This window comes from Electrophorus electricus, chromosome 5, assembly GCF_013358815.1.
Source record: "Electrophorus electricus isolate fEleEle1 chromosome 5, fEleEle1.pri, whole genome shotgun sequence".
Taxonomy (NCBI): Eukaryota; Metazoa; Chordata; class Actinopteri; order Gymnotiformes; family Gymnotidae; genus Electrophorus; species Electrophorus electricus.
In genome coordinates this window covers 29,828,055-29,845,554 of record NC_049539.1, presented here as the reverse complement: position 1 = coordinate 29,845,554, position 17,500 = coordinate 29,828,055, and the positions used below count along the sequence as shown (strand labels likewise).

Below are 17,500 nucleotides of genomic sequence, written 5' to 3'. Positions count from 1 at the left end.
TGTGAATGAAATGATCTTAATGATAACTGGAATGTTACTAAACATTTAAAAAAACATTTCTAAAGACATTTCAAGAGATACATTTCCATGGACACATTTCTATAAACACACTTTACAGTTGATATTAGTACTATAGGTCTCCTTGTATAAGTACATAAACAAGGTTACTATATTTCTGCTTTAACAAAATGGTTAGCCCCCAAAACTTCTCATTAATGTTTAAACACAAAACTACATGTTGTATGATGCTGTGTTCTTACCTTCACTCCTTGCAGAAAATCCCAGCACACCCAGCGATCCCAGTACTGCCAGCACTAACACACGGCTCCAACGCTTGTTTCCCATCCAGAATTGCATAATCTCACTGTTTCCTGTGAGTGAATCCCAATCCAGAACACGTGTGTATCTGTGCTCTTGAGTGGATCCCAGTCCAGAACATGTGTGTGTGTGTGTCTGTGCTCTTGAGTGAATCCAGTCCAGAATGAGTATGTGTGTATGTGTGTGTGCGTCTGTACTCTACAGCAGGGCAGAGACTGCACATCATCTGACCTCAAGCACTACTGCAAACCCATCTGAAACACACACACACACACACACACACACACAGACACACATGGATGGAAGGGTCACTAGTCTCTACGTAGTCCCTCCCTCGTGGTCATCTGTGGATGACATTAATGACTGTGGTGGGGGTGGGTGGGATCTGGAGACAGGGACCATCCTCTCTTAGCACACAGCACACAGGCACATGTAAGACTGCACATCTCTGAGTCTGTCACAGGGTGGAGGTGAGCTGGGGCTCACACTAGCCTAACGCAAATAACCCCTCATTAAAACACAACCACTAATGAAATACAAATCACTATTAGACACACTCTCTCTTTCTCAGACTCAATCACACACACACAGCCTCTCTCTCATTCACTCACACACATACGTTTTCTCCAACTCACTCGTACACACACATTCTCTCTGTCTTTCTCTCAATCACACACAGACATATTCTCTCTGTCTTTCTCTTACACACTTCTGGTATATCAGGAGCCAGAAGTACACAGTATGAGGTTTTATAGAAATAAGGTTTTAGTAATAAACACGCAGACACCTGGAAAAGCAGTCATGCACTGTCAGGACACACACAAATGCACCCCCCCCACACATACACACACACATAAATACACACATATGCACGCACACACACATAAATGCAAAGAAAATAATTAATTACTTTCCAGGGATTATAAATTGCACAACCCAAGATGTCTAAATGTTCTAAATGCGTAGTTAAGTGTTTTCACAGCTGACATCGACCAAAAGGGTTCAGTGAGTCACCCTGCAGAGTCATTAGAGAAGGAGTGGGTGTGTGTGTGTGTGTTGGTGCTCAGGCAAGTGGTTGATTTTCCAAATGCTGAGGTGTGACAGTCAGCAACATAAACAGCCCTTCAGCTGTGGCCCACCTGCAACACACACGCTGAAGAGCACTGAAGAGGGTACGGCAGCTACCAATCCTGATACCAGCAGATTTTTGGGTTTGGGTTCCCAACTCTGACTCGCTCCTGGTCTGGGACTGGTGCTGGTCCTTTCTGTCCCTGTTACAATGAGAAGGACATGTTTGACCAACCTCTGACCTTAGAAGAGCCCTACAGGCCCTACAGGTTCTACAGGCCCTACAGGCCCTACAGGTTCTACAGGTCCTACAGGCCCTACAGGTTCTACAGGTCCTACAGGGTCTACAGGTTCTACAGGGTCTACAGGCCCTACAGGGTCTACAGGTTCTACAGGTCCTACAGGTTCTACAGGGTCTACAGGTCCTACAGGATCTACAGGTTCTACAGGGTCTATAGGACCTACAGGGTCTACAGGTTCTACATGTCTATCTAGCTGATTTGCTAAATAAAAAAATTGTCAGACCCTTAACACACACACACACACAAACACAAACACACACACACACACACACACACACACACACACACACACACACACACACACACAAATATCCAAGGCATTAATATATAATGCATCTGTTTATGTGCATGCACATATGTGTGATACACTAGTTAAAGAGCTGTGCTGTTGTCGAAGGGCGAGGTAACTGTCTGAATCACTATACACACACACAACAAACACAGCCCCCCCACACACACAAACACACACAGTACAAACACACACACATCCCCCCCCCACACACACACAAGTCTAATCTAATCTAACCCTAAACCTAACACTAACTCTACCTCTAACTCTAACCCTAACTCACATGAGGATGTGTATTTAATAGAGACTATAAAGCACTTTTGTAAGTCTGCCAAATTTTAATGGTTAAAAACAGCTTGCAAGTGTGTGTGTGTGTGTGTGTGTGAGAGAGAGAGAGAGAGAGAGAGAGAGAGAGAGAGAGTGTGTGTGTGTGTGTGTGAGAGAGAGAGAGAGAGAGAGAGAGAGAGAGAGAGAGAGAGAGAGAGAGAGAGAGAGAGAATGTGTGAATGTGTGCACTCATTGAGATTCAGAGATTCAGGCAGCTTTCTGTTTCCAACTACACATACACACAAAGTATTTACTAAATCACAATCTAAATGTTACAATATGTAATAAATAAACCACTAAACTCCACTGTGGTCTTACATTAAATGTTTTACGGCCTTTACAAACTTCTTAATTGACACATACACCTGCAAACATAGCAGCTGAGCACACCGAGGGTGGTATCTCAGCTGTTACAGCAAAACAACAGTTTAGCTCTCACACTATAAAGCTCTCCCGGCCAACCCGAAAACATGCGGTACTAAGACGACCAATGCACGAAAACAGCACCATCGCACAGCTGCAGCACTCCCGCGGCGGCGCGAACAGCTGATGTGCGGTTTCGCTGGACACAGAGCGCTCGCGACACCGCCGTGTCCCATGAGAGGCGCCCTGCGCGAGGATCTCCCGCGCTGAATAAGCCGGTGCGCGTGCTGGGGCTCCTCTCGCGCCACACGCGAGCGCAACCAACAGAGCAAATCGCTGCCAAATCCGGCACCAGCAACTTCCTCGCGATGTGTTTGCACTTCCCCCGGTCTGAAATCTTTCTACTGAAAGGTTTCAGATGTGGGATCTTTACATACGTAGGGTTTCTCCTACAGCAGTAGTAAAGACACTGAGCACACAGCACTCAAACGTGCAAGACAGTCTTAAGAAGCAGCAACATGAACTACAGAGCACTGTGCTGCAGTAAGCGTTAAGGCTGCAAGGCTCACCTCTCCGCGAATATGCTCTCTCCCCAGACTGAGGGTTTAAAGTTTGGAATAGCATCAGTAATGTGTGTCACCGATCATGCCGCCGTAGCGCCGTCTACCGACGTCCTTACGACACTTACAGTTAACTAAAGCGCTCCGAAAGCGCGACCTATAACACAAGAATATCCATGTCACCATTCTTAAATGAAGACAATGATAATTAAACCACGGCAATACACGTGACATTTCCTTTATCTGGCATAAATTATTTTACAAAATTATGCTTTGTGATATTCGAAATAAATGGAACAGTGAAATGAACTGAACAGCTGGACAGCTTATCCAGTTCCTCTGGATAAGTGCATGCTGGATTCTGTGCCATGTTCATTGATAAGATTGATACTTGGATTGATTGGATTGATTGATGGATAAATCATTGACTGATACTTGGAAAGCCAAACCATGTCTCTGTTGAGGTAAACTACAAATCAGCTCAAATCTGACACATTTAAACAGATTCAGTCACAAGCAGCCAGACCTGAAGCTCCACCCCTTCACACACACAAAGTAAAAGAGATAAAGAAGAGGGAGAGAGAGAGAGAGAGAGAGAGAGAGAGAGAGGGAGAGAGAGGGAGAGAGAGGGAGAGAGAGAGAGAGAGGGAGAGAGGGAGAGAGAGAGAGAGAGAGAGAGAGGGAGAGAGAGAGAGAGAGAGGGGGGGGAGAGAGAGAGAGAGGGGGGGGGAGAGAGAGAGAGGGAGAGAGAGGGAGAGAGAGAGAGAGAGAGGGAGAGAGAGAGAGAGAGAGAGAGAGAGAGGGAGAGAGAGAGAGAGAGAGAGAGAGGGAGAGAGAGAGAGAGAGGGGGGGGGGGAGAGAGAGAGAGAGAGAGAGAGAGAAAGAACAGAATCCTTCACTTAGGGGCGTGGGGTGAGACATGGCTGCAGCTTGAGTCCAGTCCTGTTCAGCATTTAAATAAATAAGTTAATAGTGTTACTGGAACAGTTTGCACCCCTGGACTCACCTAAACAACCCAGGAGTGACATTTCAGCTCTACGCAGATGATCTGCTGCTGTCCCCCACAGAACAAGAGACAGAACTGGACCCTGACAGACAATATGGACAAAACCAAAGTAGCCAGAATTCAGGAAAACAGCCTTTTCACTCTAGGAAACACTGCCCTAGAGCATCCATTACATTATGAGTGCCTTTGATCTGGGAGTGAATGCAATAAAAGAAAAAGTACAAAGACCTTTCTATACAATCAGGAAAAAATTCTACAAAGTGGAAGTGAGGTATGAGGTATGAGGTATGAGATATGAGGTATGAGATATGAGGTATAAGGTATGAGGTATGAGATATGAGGTATGAGATGTGAGGTGTAAAGTATGAGGTATGAGATATGATCTCCCATGGATGTGCACTGATGGCTAATGTACACCTGGCACACCACTCCAACCTCAGCATCCACAGCCTTCATGACCATGTCCACCTGCACAAGGACACTGTGAGCATCTTTGGCAAAATTCTGAAGAATGTGGCTCTCGGATACCCAGATATACTATATATATATATATATAATGAGAGGAGTGTGTTAGTGAGCGTGAATGAGAGGAGTGTGTTAATGAGAGTGAATGAGATGAGTGTATTAGTGAGAGTGAATGAGAGGAGTGTGTTAGTGAGAGTGAATGAGAGGAGTGTTAGTGAGAGTGAATGAGATGAGTGTATTAGTGAGAGTGAATGAAAGGAGTGTATTAATGAGATTGAATGAGAGGAGTGTGTTAGTGAAAGTGAATGAGATGAGTGTATTAGTGAGAGTGAATGAGAGGAGTGTATTAATGAAAGTGAATGAGAGGAGTGTGTTAGTGAGAGTGAATGAGAGGAGTGTATTAGTGAGAGTGAATGAGAGGAGTGTATTAATGAGATTGAATGAGAGGAGTGTGTTAGTGAGAGTGAATGAGATGAGTGTATTAGTGAGAGTGAATGAGAGGAGTGTATTAATGAAAGTGAATGAGAGGAGTGTGTTAGTGAGAGTGAATGAGAGGAGTGTATTAGTGAGAGTGAATGAGAGGAGTGTATTAGTGAGAGTGAATGAGAGGAGTGTATTAATGAAAGTGAATGAGAGGAGTGTATTAGTGAGAGTGAATGAGAGGAGTGTATTAATGAAAGTGAATGAGAGGAGTGTGTTAGTGAGAGTGAATGAGATGAGTGTATTAGTGAGAGTGAATGAGAGGAGTGTATTAATGAAAGTGAATGAGAGGAGTGTGTTAGTGAGAGTGAATGAGAGGAGTGTGTTAGTGAGAGTGAATGAGAGGAGTGTATTAGTCCTGTACATGTTGGGACGTTCATGTTCACTACACACACATACATATGAAACATACATGTAAGTTAGGGGAAGAGAACTCTGAGGTTTATTGGATCCTAGAACTGTGAGGTTAAGAGGCTAAGCAGGATGCTCCTCTCATTCAAGTTCAAGTTCAAGAGGTTTTATTGTCATTTCAGCTATATACAAGCACACAACAAAAACGAGACAGTGTTCCTCCAGGACCATGGTGCAACATAAAAACAACAGTGCAACAGACAACATGCTACACAAGTGCAAACTGTCCAATATAGTGCAAAAGGTCATTAAATAAACAATAAATAAACAATAATAAATACAGGAGAGGACAAATACAAAATACAAAATGAGTAGACAGTGCAATTTAGTACAGTACACAGTACTGGGCATATGTAAAGCGAGTTGTGCATAGCAATCAGTGACATGCTACCCTGAACATAGCAGTCACCGGTAGCAGCCAGAACAGTTCAGAGTACAGTGCTGGTTTAGTACAGCACTCTAGCAGCAAGTAGGATAATGTGCAAGACTCCTCTCACTCCTCTCATTCACTCTCACTAAGTATCCTGAAAGGTGATTATAAATAACATTTAATATTATTATTATTATTATTATTATTACATGTTCTCTGATGTGCTTTCATGTTTGTGCAACCACAAGTTGAACTTGAACTACCATAAAAACCACTGCTAAGGTAACCAAACACATTACCCCCCTCCCAATGGCACACGGCCCAGTGCTCAGCCTGTGTGTGCCTGTATTATCAGACATTACTCAGAGTAAGACCCACCCTTCCCCTTACGACCAATTACAAGGAGGGTCGTTAATTATCTGTGCCAATCAAATTAATTATAGAGGAAATGGATCCAGTCAGAGACCGTCAGCCTGGAAGTAAGACCTAATAAGATACAGACACAGAGATACACGCCAAGACACACACAGAGTTTGTGTCAGCATATAGATTCTAGTAGTAGAACTGTGCAAGTTCTACAGCGACTTTAGCCGGTGTGTATGTGGTGAGAAGTCTGGATGGTAAACACAGACATACACGCTGGAAGTCTGAGTGTGGTGCATGTGTGTACACAGACAGCTACATAGACTCACACAGACACAGAGATACAACAGACACAGAGACCCATACACACCTTTGCTAGGGTGTCTGTAACACAGTGGAATACTCCATTAGGGTCCAGGTTTAGGGTTGGTCAGTTATGCAGTGTTGGTTAGTCATTAACACCATCTTACACTGTGCCACCAGTGAAGTCATCTTTCACTGCAGTGTGACAACAGTGCCTCCATCTTACACTGCAGTGTGACACCAGTGAAGTCATCTTACACTGCAGCATGACAACACTGAAGTCATCTTACACTGCAGTGTGAAAACAGTGGTCATCTTACACTGCAGTGAGACCACTGCCACCATCTTACACTGCAGTGAGACCAGTGCCTCCATCTTACACTGGAGTGTGACACCAGTGAAGTCATCTTACACTGCAGTGTGACAACACTGAAGTCATCTTACACTGCAGTGTGAAAACAGTGGTCATCTTACACTGCAGTGAGACCACTGCCACCATCTTACACTGCAGTGAGACCAGTGCCTCCATCTTACACTGGAGTGTGACACCAGTGAAGTCATCTTACACTGCAGTGTGACAACAGTGAAGTCATCTTACACTGCAGTGACACCAGTGACATTATCTTACACTGCAGTGAGACCAGTGCCACCATGTTACACTGCAGTATGACAGTAGTGAAGTCATCTTACACTGCAGTATGACACCAGTGCCACCATCTTACATATCTTACACTACAAGCCATCTTACATACGCTGAGAGTTCTCTAAATACGTCCATTATTGTAGTATTATACCCATGTGAACAATTAGAGAGAGTGTATTACACTAATTTGAACAGTAAATGAATTTTAAGTGGTGAGAAACTCCACACTAAGAGTATTGACAAACAGGACATCCACGATGTAACACAGAGTAAAGATAACACCACAAAGGAGGCACAACAACTTTATTAGAATATCACAGACAAAACAAGATTCACATGAACGAAATCTGAAGCAAATTCCAGCAGCTTTTCAACCAGAGGGAGAAAGACAAAGCAAATTATTCAAATATGCAGTTATGTAGCAAATATATTAACTTTATTGGTGATGCACAAAAAATATATATATTTATGAATCACAACCTTTAGTATTAAAATATCACAATCTTAACTATTATACCTATCAATCCAAAACAGACTTAAACACAATGACCAGAGGCATGAGTAATAATAGTTTAATAATACATTTCAGAACTTATTAATATGCCACTAACTGTCTAAATGTGAAAACCAAAATCATGCAGTGTTTCCTGCTCTGAGTCCTCAGTTCAGTGTTTAAACAGGACTAACATACCACAGGACTAACATACCACAGGACTAATATACCACAGGACTAACATACCACAGGACTAACATACCACAGGACTAATATACCACAGGACTAACATACCACAGGACTTACATACCACAGGACTAACATACCACAGGACTAATATACCACAGGACTAACATACCACAGGACTTACATACCACAGGACTAATATACCACAGGACTAACATACCACAGGACTAACATACCACAGGACCAACATACCACAGGACCACCATACCACAGGACTAACATACCACAGGACTAATATACCACAGGACTAACATACCACAGGACCAACATACCACAGGACTAACATACCACAGGACTTACATACCACAGGACTAACATACCACAGGACAAATATACCACAGGACTAAGATACCACAGGACTAACATACCACAGGACTAACATACCACAGGACTAATATACCACAGGACTTACATACCACAGGACTAACATACCACAGGACTAACATACCACTGGACTAACATACCACAGGACTAACATACCACAGGACTAATATACCACAGGACTAACATACCACAGGACCAACATACCACAGGACTAATATACCACAGGACTAATATAGTACAGTACTAATAAACTATAGCCACACACTAACAGCCTCTCTCTCCATTACTATACCACACACACACACAAATCAAATACAATCAATATAATCAATACACACATGCGCTAAGCTAGACCAGGCTGAGGACGTTGAGGGTTTGAGCAGACACTCCATGGTGCCAGTCTCGCAATTTATGATACCGAGGTCCCACCTTAATCTTCATTGGCCTGTTCTCCCAGAAGGAGAGAGAGAGAGAGAGAGACAGAGAGAGACAGAGAGAGAGAGAGACATCAAAAGAGAGAAAAACAGTGATAGAAAACAAAATGACAAAGAGAGCGAAATATAAAGAGAGAGGAAGGGAGAGAAATGGAGAGAAGAGGTAGAAATGAAAGAGAAAGAGGAGCAGAGCAAAACAGAGAAGTAGAGACCACATGGCTAGAACAGGAAATGATGAGAAGTGTCTTCATCAGTACAGGAAGTCCACACACACACACACACAATGTGAACACGCTACACCGGAGTACACACACGTACCCTGTCTTCTTGGCAGAATCTGCCTCTTGTGTCTCTGGCAGCGCTGAGGAGGAAAACATAAGAAACGTGAAACATGCTTCAGCATGAGAGACAGCACACCACAAACAACAATTACAACACCACCATAAACACCACACCACAAACAACAATTACAACACCACCATAAACACCACACCACAAAAAACAATTACAACACCAAAATAAACACCACACCACAAACAACAATTACAACACCACCATAAACACCACACCACAAACAACAATTACAACACCACCATAAACACCACACCACAAAAAACAATTACAACACCACCATAAACACCACACCACAAACAACAATTACAACACCACCATAAACACCACACCACAAACAACAATTACAACACCACCATAAACACCACACCACAAACAACAATTACACCACCACCATAAACACCACACCACAAACAACAATTACAACACCACCATAAAAACCACACTCCAAACAACAATTACAACACCATCATAAACACCACACCACAAACAACAACTACACCATAAACACCATACTACAATCAACAATTACAACAATACCATAAACACCACACCACAAACAACAACTGCAACAGCACCAGAAACAACACCATCACAAAGAACAACTACACCACCATAAATGCCACCACCACAAATAACAACTACAACACCATAAACACCACCACCACATACAGCAACTACAACACCATAAACAACACCAAAAACAACTTCAACACCATAAACACCACAAACAACAACTGCAACAAAACCATAAACACCACCATAAATACCATATAAAACTTCACCTTAAACACCACCACCACCAAAAACAGCAACTACAACACCACCATAAACACCACCACCACAAGCAACAACTACAGCAACATCATGAACACCACCACCACAAAAACCATCTACACCACCACTGGCACCAGCACAATCAATAACTAGAACAACAGCATAAACACCACCACCACACATAACACCACCACCAGCACCACAAGCAATACACATGAACACACAGATACAACACCATAAACACCATCAGCACCACCACAATTACAAGACAATAAACACCAGCAGCACCACACCATAAACACCACCAGCACCACCACCACAAACAACACCATAAACACCACCACCACAAAACAACTATAACACAATAAACACCACCACCATACAACAACAAAAACAACAGTACAGCAGAGCTCAACCTCAACAGCAACGATAATGATGATGACACCCACCTTGCTCAGACTCAGTGCCTGTGATCTGAGCAAGGATTCGGAAGGACCGCGACTGTGAGGTTCCTGTGCGTGGTCTCCAGTCCTCTGTGTCTTCCATGATGCGTTTCCTGCTGGCATCAGCGTGCGTCGGCACATGGTAGAAGCCGATGTCTGTCTCTCTAATGGGTTTACGGGGCAGCCTGTACACACATCAACACAAATACACACCCCTGTTTTCTTTTTCCTCAGTTTGGACAGAGCACTCTCAACCATTTCACTGCGACTTATACTGTGTATGACCAAGTATGTGACAAATAAACCAAACTTGAAACTTGAAACTTGAAACATACACACACGTGAACACACAGATAAGAGGGATAACAACACACATACACATGCATCTGAACACACAGATAAGACACACACACACACACACACACTCATTAACACACATTAACAACATACACACACAATGTACACGCAGATAACACACAAACATAATAACACACACACACACCCAACAACACACATACAAAAACACACAAATGTAAACACACAACACACATTATGACACAAAAACAAATTAGAATGGATTAGGACTAATAGATTAGGAATTAAAGATGAGTTATGACTGTTAGATTAGGACTGATAGATGAGTTAGGGATTAAAGATGAGTTATGACTGATATATGATTTAGGATTTGGGAGTAGAAGCAACTATCAATAAATACACAAGTTTAATGTGTTCAACAGGTAAGTGAGAAATCAAATAACCAAGTCAGGGTTATTCAAATCCCTGTAAATGAAATAGCTGAGTCATGGGTTACTAAATCGCTGTAAATGAAATAGCTGAGTCAGGGTTACTAAATCGCTGTAAATGAAATAGCTGAGTCAGGGTTATTAAAATGGATGTAAAGTATGAAAAGTGTTTTTTCTACCTGTTGACAGGAAGTGTACTGACACTGGGAGGAGCACTGTAAAGAAAACAAAAACCAAAACAACGACAGACACAGGGCAAGGGTCAGAGATAGTGATTTACTCTCACTGGAGACTTGATGCCCTGGCACAACTAATGAAATTACTGTGTTTGGTCACTAGGGGGTGGTGTTGCACTGCTGAATGGTAGACTTGCTCACGCCACACACATTTACACCCCATACAGAGCATGCGGATCAAAACTGTTTTAATATCATACTTACTGGCTGTCAGAAAAACTCTCATTATGTGTGGTTCAGCTCACTGGGATTAGCCCAGTAGGGAGTGGGGCATGGCTAATACCACTGTGAGTACAAGGGGTGTGGCTAATTACCAGTGGGTGTTTAAATTCTCCTGATAATAATATAGGAGAATGTGAGATCTTCTGAGGTCTGAAATCCACACTTCCATTTTTTTTTTTTTTTTGATGTCAGGGCCATTAAGCACATATTCATGCATTAATACTCAGACTTGGCACTGAACGGTCCCTTATTAAAACAAACAGAACCAAAACAAAACCAAACACACAGCACTACAGCAAACATGTTACATTCTCACGTCACAATAAGCCATCCTGGTGTACTCACTTTATCGACACTGTGGTTGTCTGTGGAGTACCATGGAGAGAATGAGACATTAACATATTATCAGATATATAACATATTAAACATTAATCTTATTAACATACAAATTATTAAACACTAACTTACCTAACATATAACTTATTAAACAATCTTATCACATACCTTATCATTGCTCACAGATAGTGACTCAGTGGTTAAGGTAATTGATTTGTAATTGGAAGGTTTCTGGTTCAAGTCCTGCCACTGTTGGGCCCCTGAGCAAGACCCTTAATGCTCAAATTGTACTCTGTCATAATTGTAAGTCACTTTGGATAAACACATCAGGTAAATCTAACATTAACTTATTATCAGATATATAACTTATTAAGCAATGTTATTAAAATGTAATTTACTAAACAATACTTATTAAACATATAACTATAAATATCAATCTTATTATTACATATACACTGCCTGGCCAAAAAAAGGTCACCACCTGGATTTAACTAAGCAAATAGGTAAGAGCCTCCCATTGGATAATTACTGCATGGGCGATTGTTTCAGCTGGCAACAAGTTATTTAACCCTAATTGATGCAGTGAGTAGCTTCTCATTTGTTAAATGATCATGTCGAAAGACACATCCTGTGGTCATAGAAAAGATGTTAATCTGTTTCAGAAGGGTCAAATTATTGGCATGCATCAAGCAGAGAAAACATCTAAGGAGATTGCTGAAACTACTCAAATCAGGTTAAGAACTGTCCAACGCATTATAAAAAAGTGGAAGGACAGTGGGGAAACATCATCTTTGAGGAAGGAATGTGGTCAGAAAAAAATTGCCGATGACTTAAACGTGTGGTGAAATCAAATCGTAGAAAAACAAGAGTAGAACTCAGGGATATGTTTAATAGTGAAAGTAAGAGCATTTTCATATGCACAATGCAAAGGGAACTCAAGGGATTGGGACTAAACAGCTGTGTATCTTTAAGAAAACCACTTGTCAGTGAGGCTAACCGGAGAAAACAGCTTCAATTTGCTAGTGAGCATAAAGATTGGACTCTGGAGCATGAAAGAAGGTCATGTGGTCTGATCAGTCCAGATTTACCCTGTTTCCATTGGGTAAAAAGCGAGGCGGCTGAAGTGATGCACCCATCATGCCTAGTGCCTACCGTACAAGCCTGTGGGGGCAGTGCTATGATCTGGGGTTGCTGCAGTTGGTCAGGTCTCAGTTCAGCAATGTTATGTGCCCAAAGAATGAGGTCAGCTGACTACCTGAATATACTGAACGACCAGGTTATTGCATTAATGGATTTTTTCTTCCCTGATTGCGCGGGCATATTCCAAGATGACAATGCCAGGATTCATCAGCTCAAATTGTGAAAGAGTGGTTCAGGGAGCATGAGACATCATTTTCAGACATGGATTGGTCACCATAGAATCCAGACCTGAACCCCATTGAGAATCTTTGGAGAAGATGTGCTGGAGAAGACTGCGCAGTGGTCCAAATCTCCCATCATCAGTACAAGATTTTGGGTAAAAATTAATGCAACTCTGGACAGAAATAAATGTTGTGACATTGCAGAAGCTTGTGGAAATGATACCACAGCAAATGCATGCTGTAATCAAAGCTAAAGGCAGTCCAATGGAATATTAGAGTGTGTGACCTTTTTTTTGGCCAGGCAGTGTATATAAATTAAACTGAACTGATCGCATATGTAACTTATTAAACATTAATCTTATTTTCAAATATTTTAATGACTAAACATTAACTTATCAAATATATAAATTATTAAACAATTTATCATCATCGACAAAAAAAATGTCAAGTTCAGAAAAACTTAAGCAACTTAATTAAGTAGTTAACATTCATTCTGAGACAGACAGTAATTGATTACATGCAATTGTTGGTGAAATTTTAGAGGCTTTTAGTTCTATATTCTAGAATCAATTGGCTTCACTCCACCTAGAGAACCCACACACTCTGGTGGACATACACTTAACTTAGTACTGACATACGGTGTAGACATAAACATAGTTATACTACCCCAGTCGGACGCCATCTCAGACTTTACCTAATTTCATATCTTAGCTACTTTACATTGGCTTGGACATTTGTAAAGCTGCTTTGTGACAACATCTGTTGTAAAAAGCGTTATATAAATACATTTTGATTTTGATTGATGCACAAATGTTGATTACACACAGACACACACACACATACACACATTTATACACACACACACACACACACACACACACACACACACACACACACACACACACACACAATTGTGATAATTAAATTTCATCATCAAGTGCAGCCATAAACTCCACTGTGGCTAATCACTCACTAAGCTAATGAGTTGTTTGGTGTAAATGTAGACCGTCTCAGAACAAAATGGTCATTGGTGGTCTCTAATGACTTGTTTGGTTCAAAAGTAGATCATATAAGAACAAAATCATCACTGGTGGTATCAAATGGTTCCATGGACTCAGTAGTGAATCATGACCCTTGAATCTTGGCCTCTGAACTCCTTATCTTACTTTGTCCTTCAATCTATAAAAAAAATTAAGATCCTGGTCCAGACTTAGTAATGCAACAGAGTTTAAAAGTTATCACCAAAACAAGCTATTTTTAAGCAAAAGGTTAACCCAGTGGTCGGTAGGGTTAGGGTTAACCCAGTGGCAGGTAGGATTAGAGTTAACCCAGTGGTTGGTAGGGTTAGAGTTAACTCAGAGGTTAGTAAGGTTAAGGTTAACCCAGAGGTTGGTAGGGTTATGGGTTAACCCAGTGGTTGGTAGGGTTAGAGTTAACCCAGTGGTCAGTAGGGTTAGGGTTAACCCAGTGGTTGGTAAGATTACAGTTAACCCAGAGTTTGGTAGGGTTACAGTTAACCCAGTGGTTGGTAAGATTAGAGTTAACCCAGTGGTTGGTAGGGTTAGAGTTAACCCAATGGTCGGTAGGGTTAGGGTTAACCCAGAGGTTGGTACGGTTAAGGTTAACCCAGTGGTTGGTAAGATTAGAGTTAACCCAGAGGTTGGTAGGATTAGAGTTAACCCAGTGGTTGGTAGGGTTAGAGTTAACCCAATGGTCAGTAGGGTTAGAGTTAACCCAATAGTCAGTAGGGTTAAGATTAACCCAGTGGTTGGTAAGGTTAAGGTTAACCCAGAGGTTGGTAAGATTAGAGTTAACCCAGTGGTTGGTAGGGTTAGAGTTAACCCAATGGTCGGTAGGGTTAGGGTTAACCCAGAGGTTGGTACGGTTAAGGTTAACCCAGTGGTTGGTAAGGTTAACCCAGAGGTTGGTAGGATTAGAGTTAACCCAGTGGTTGGTAGGATTAGAGTTAACCCAATGGTCAGTAGGATTAGAGTTAACCCAATGGTCGGTAGGGTTAGGGTTAACCCAATGGTCAGTAGGGTTAGGGTTAACCCAATGGTCAGTAGGGTTAGAGTTAACCCAATGGTCGGTAGGGTTAGGGTTAACCCAATGGTCAGTAGGGTTAGAGTTAACCCAATGGTCAGTAGGGTTAGGGTTAACCCAATGGTCAGTAAGGTTAGGGTTAACCCAATGGTCAGTAGGGTTAGAGTTAACCCAATGGTCAGTAGGGTTAGGGTTAACCCAGAGATTGGTAGGATTAGAGTTAACCCAATGGTCAGTAGGGTTAGGGTTAACCCAATGGTCAGTAGGGTTAGAGTTAACCCAATGGTCAGTAGGGTTAGGGTTAACCCAGAGGTTGGTAGGATTAGAGTTAACCCAGTGGTTGGTAGGGTTAGAGTTAACCCAATGGTCAGTAGGGTTAGAGTTAACCCAATGGTCAGTAGGGTTAAGATTAACCCAGTGGTTGGTAAGGTTAAGGTTAACCCAGAGGTTGGTAAGATTAGAGTTAACCCAGTGGTTGGTAGGGTTAGAGTTAACCCAATGGTCGGTAGTGTTAGGGTTAACCCAGAGGTTGGTACAGTTAAGGTTAACCCAGTGGTTGGTAAGGTTAACCCAGAGGTTGGTAGGATTAGAGTTAACCCAGTGGTTGGTAGGATTAGAGTTAACCCAATGGTCAGTAGGGTTAGAGTTAACCCAATGGTCGGTAGGGTTAGGGTTAACCCAATGGTCAGTAGGGTTAGGGTTAACCCAATGGTCAGTAGGGTTAGAGTTAACCCAATGGTCGGTAGGGTTAGGGTTAACCCAATGGTCAGTAGGGTTAGGGTTAACCCAATGGTCAGTAGGGTTAGAGTTAATCCAATGGTCAGTAGGGTTAGGGTTAACCCAGAGGTTGGTAGGGTTAGAGTTAACCCAATGGTCAGTAGGGTTAGGGTTAACCCAATGGTCAGTAGGGTTAGAGTTAACCCAATGGTCAGTAGGGTTAGGGTTAACCCAGAGGTTGGTAGGGTTAGAGTTAACCCAATGGTCAGTAGGGTTAGGGTTAACCCAATGGTCAGTAGGGTTAGAGTTAACCCAATGGTCAGTAGGGTTAGGGTTAACCCAGAGGTTGGTAGGGTTAGAGTTATCCCAATGGTCAGTAGGGTTAGGGTTAACCCAATGGTCAGTAGGGTTAGGGTTAACCCAATGGTCAGTAGGGTTAGGGTTAACCCAGAGGTTGGTAAGGTTAGGGTTAGACAGAGAAGGCGAAGGCTGACAGCTTCAGTCAGAAGCAGCAGATAACGGTTGTGGTTAGATAAGGGGTGGAGACTGCAAGCAGTCAATTCAATTGTTTGGTGTTTTGTCCAGCAGATGCACAGTGATGCTTGTGCTGTGTTTCCTAGGGTATGCTCTGGTTGCTAGGATATGATGTGCTCTGGTTGCTAGGATATGATGTGCTCTGGTTGCTAGGATATGATGTGCGCTGGTTTCTCCTGCACCTTTCTGCAGACTCACCTACACTCTCCAGAAAGCCTCACATCTTTATCAAACTTGTTGATTTTATAAATTGCTGAATGTCAACTCACATATAAACTCTTAATCTGATTTGCAATTTTAAACATTTCTTACACTCACACTAAGCTTTTTAATTACTTTGCTCTCGTAACTAACATCCTGTTCACCACATTCAGATTCACCAGACTCCTACTACTCGTATCTAACCCTAATTCACCAGACTCCTACTACTCGTATCTAACCTTAATTCACCAGACTCCTACTACTCTTATCTACCCCTAATTCACCAGACTCCTACTACTCTTATCTAACCCTAATTCACCAGACTCCTACTACTCGTATCTAACCCTAATTCACCAGACTCCTACTACTCGTATCTAACCCTAATTCACCAGACTCCTACTACTCGTATCTAACCCTAATTCACCAGACTCCTACTACTCTTATCTAACCCTAATTCACCAGACTCCTACTACTCGTATCTAACCCTAATTCACCAGACTCCTACTACTCTTATCTAACCCTAATTCACCAGACTCCTACTACTCGTATCTAACCCTAATTCACCAGACTCCTACTACTCTTATCTAACCCTAATTCACCAGGCTCCTACTACTCGTATCTAACCCTAATTCATCAGACTCATACTTCTCTTATCTAACCCTAATTCACCAGACTCCTACTACTCTTATCTAACCCTAATTCACCAGACTCCTACTACTCGTATCTAACCCTAATTCACCAGACTCCTACTACTCTTATCTAACCCTAATT

At 42.2% G+C, this 17,500-nt stretch overlaps 2 protein-coding genes across 3 annotated transcripts in view; both read right to left on the bottom strand.

Annotated features, from left to right (window-relative positions):
- The window catches only part of bmpr1ba (bone morphogenetic protein receptor, type IBa), a 12,676-nt gene extending 9,421 nt beyond the window's left edge, over positions 1 to 3,255 (bottom strand). Inside the window, exons 1-4 of the mRNA XM_035526348.1 lie at positions 3,237 to 3,255; positions 2,812 to 3,116; positions 1,458 to 1,589; positions 261 to 371 (exon numbers count right to left, since the gene is read on the bottom strand). Of these exons, the coding sequence (XP_035382241.1) occupies positions 261 to 357 (97 nt within the window). The 5' untranslated portion in view covers positions 358 to 371; positions 1,458 to 1,589; positions 2,812 to 3,116; positions 3,237 to 3,255. The remainder of the gene's footprint in view (positions 1 to 260; positions 372 to 1,457; positions 1,590 to 2,811; positions 3,117 to 3,236) is intronic.
- Positions 3,256 to 7,554: 4,299 nt separating this feature from the next.
- Positions 7,555 to 17,500, bottom strand: part of pdlim5a (PDZ and LIM domain 5a) — an 18,515-nt gene continuing 8,569 nt past the window's right edge. For both annotated transcript variants that reach the window (XM_027032478.2, XM_027032479.2), the window contains exons 5-9: positions 11,883 to 11,902; positions 11,259 to 11,294; positions 10,343 to 10,521; positions 9,084 to 9,126; positions 7,555 to 8,776 (exon numbers count right to left, since the gene is read on the bottom strand). In XM_027032478.2, coding sequence (XP_026888279.2) covers positions 8,680 to 8,776; positions 9,084 to 9,126; positions 10,343 to 10,521; positions 11,259 to 11,294; positions 11,883 to 11,902 — 375 coding nt within the window. In that variant the 3' untranslated portion in view covers positions 7,555 to 8,679. The remainder of the gene's footprint in view (positions 8,777 to 9,083; positions 9,127 to 10,342; positions 10,522 to 11,258; positions 11,295 to 11,882; positions 11,903 to 17,500) is intronic.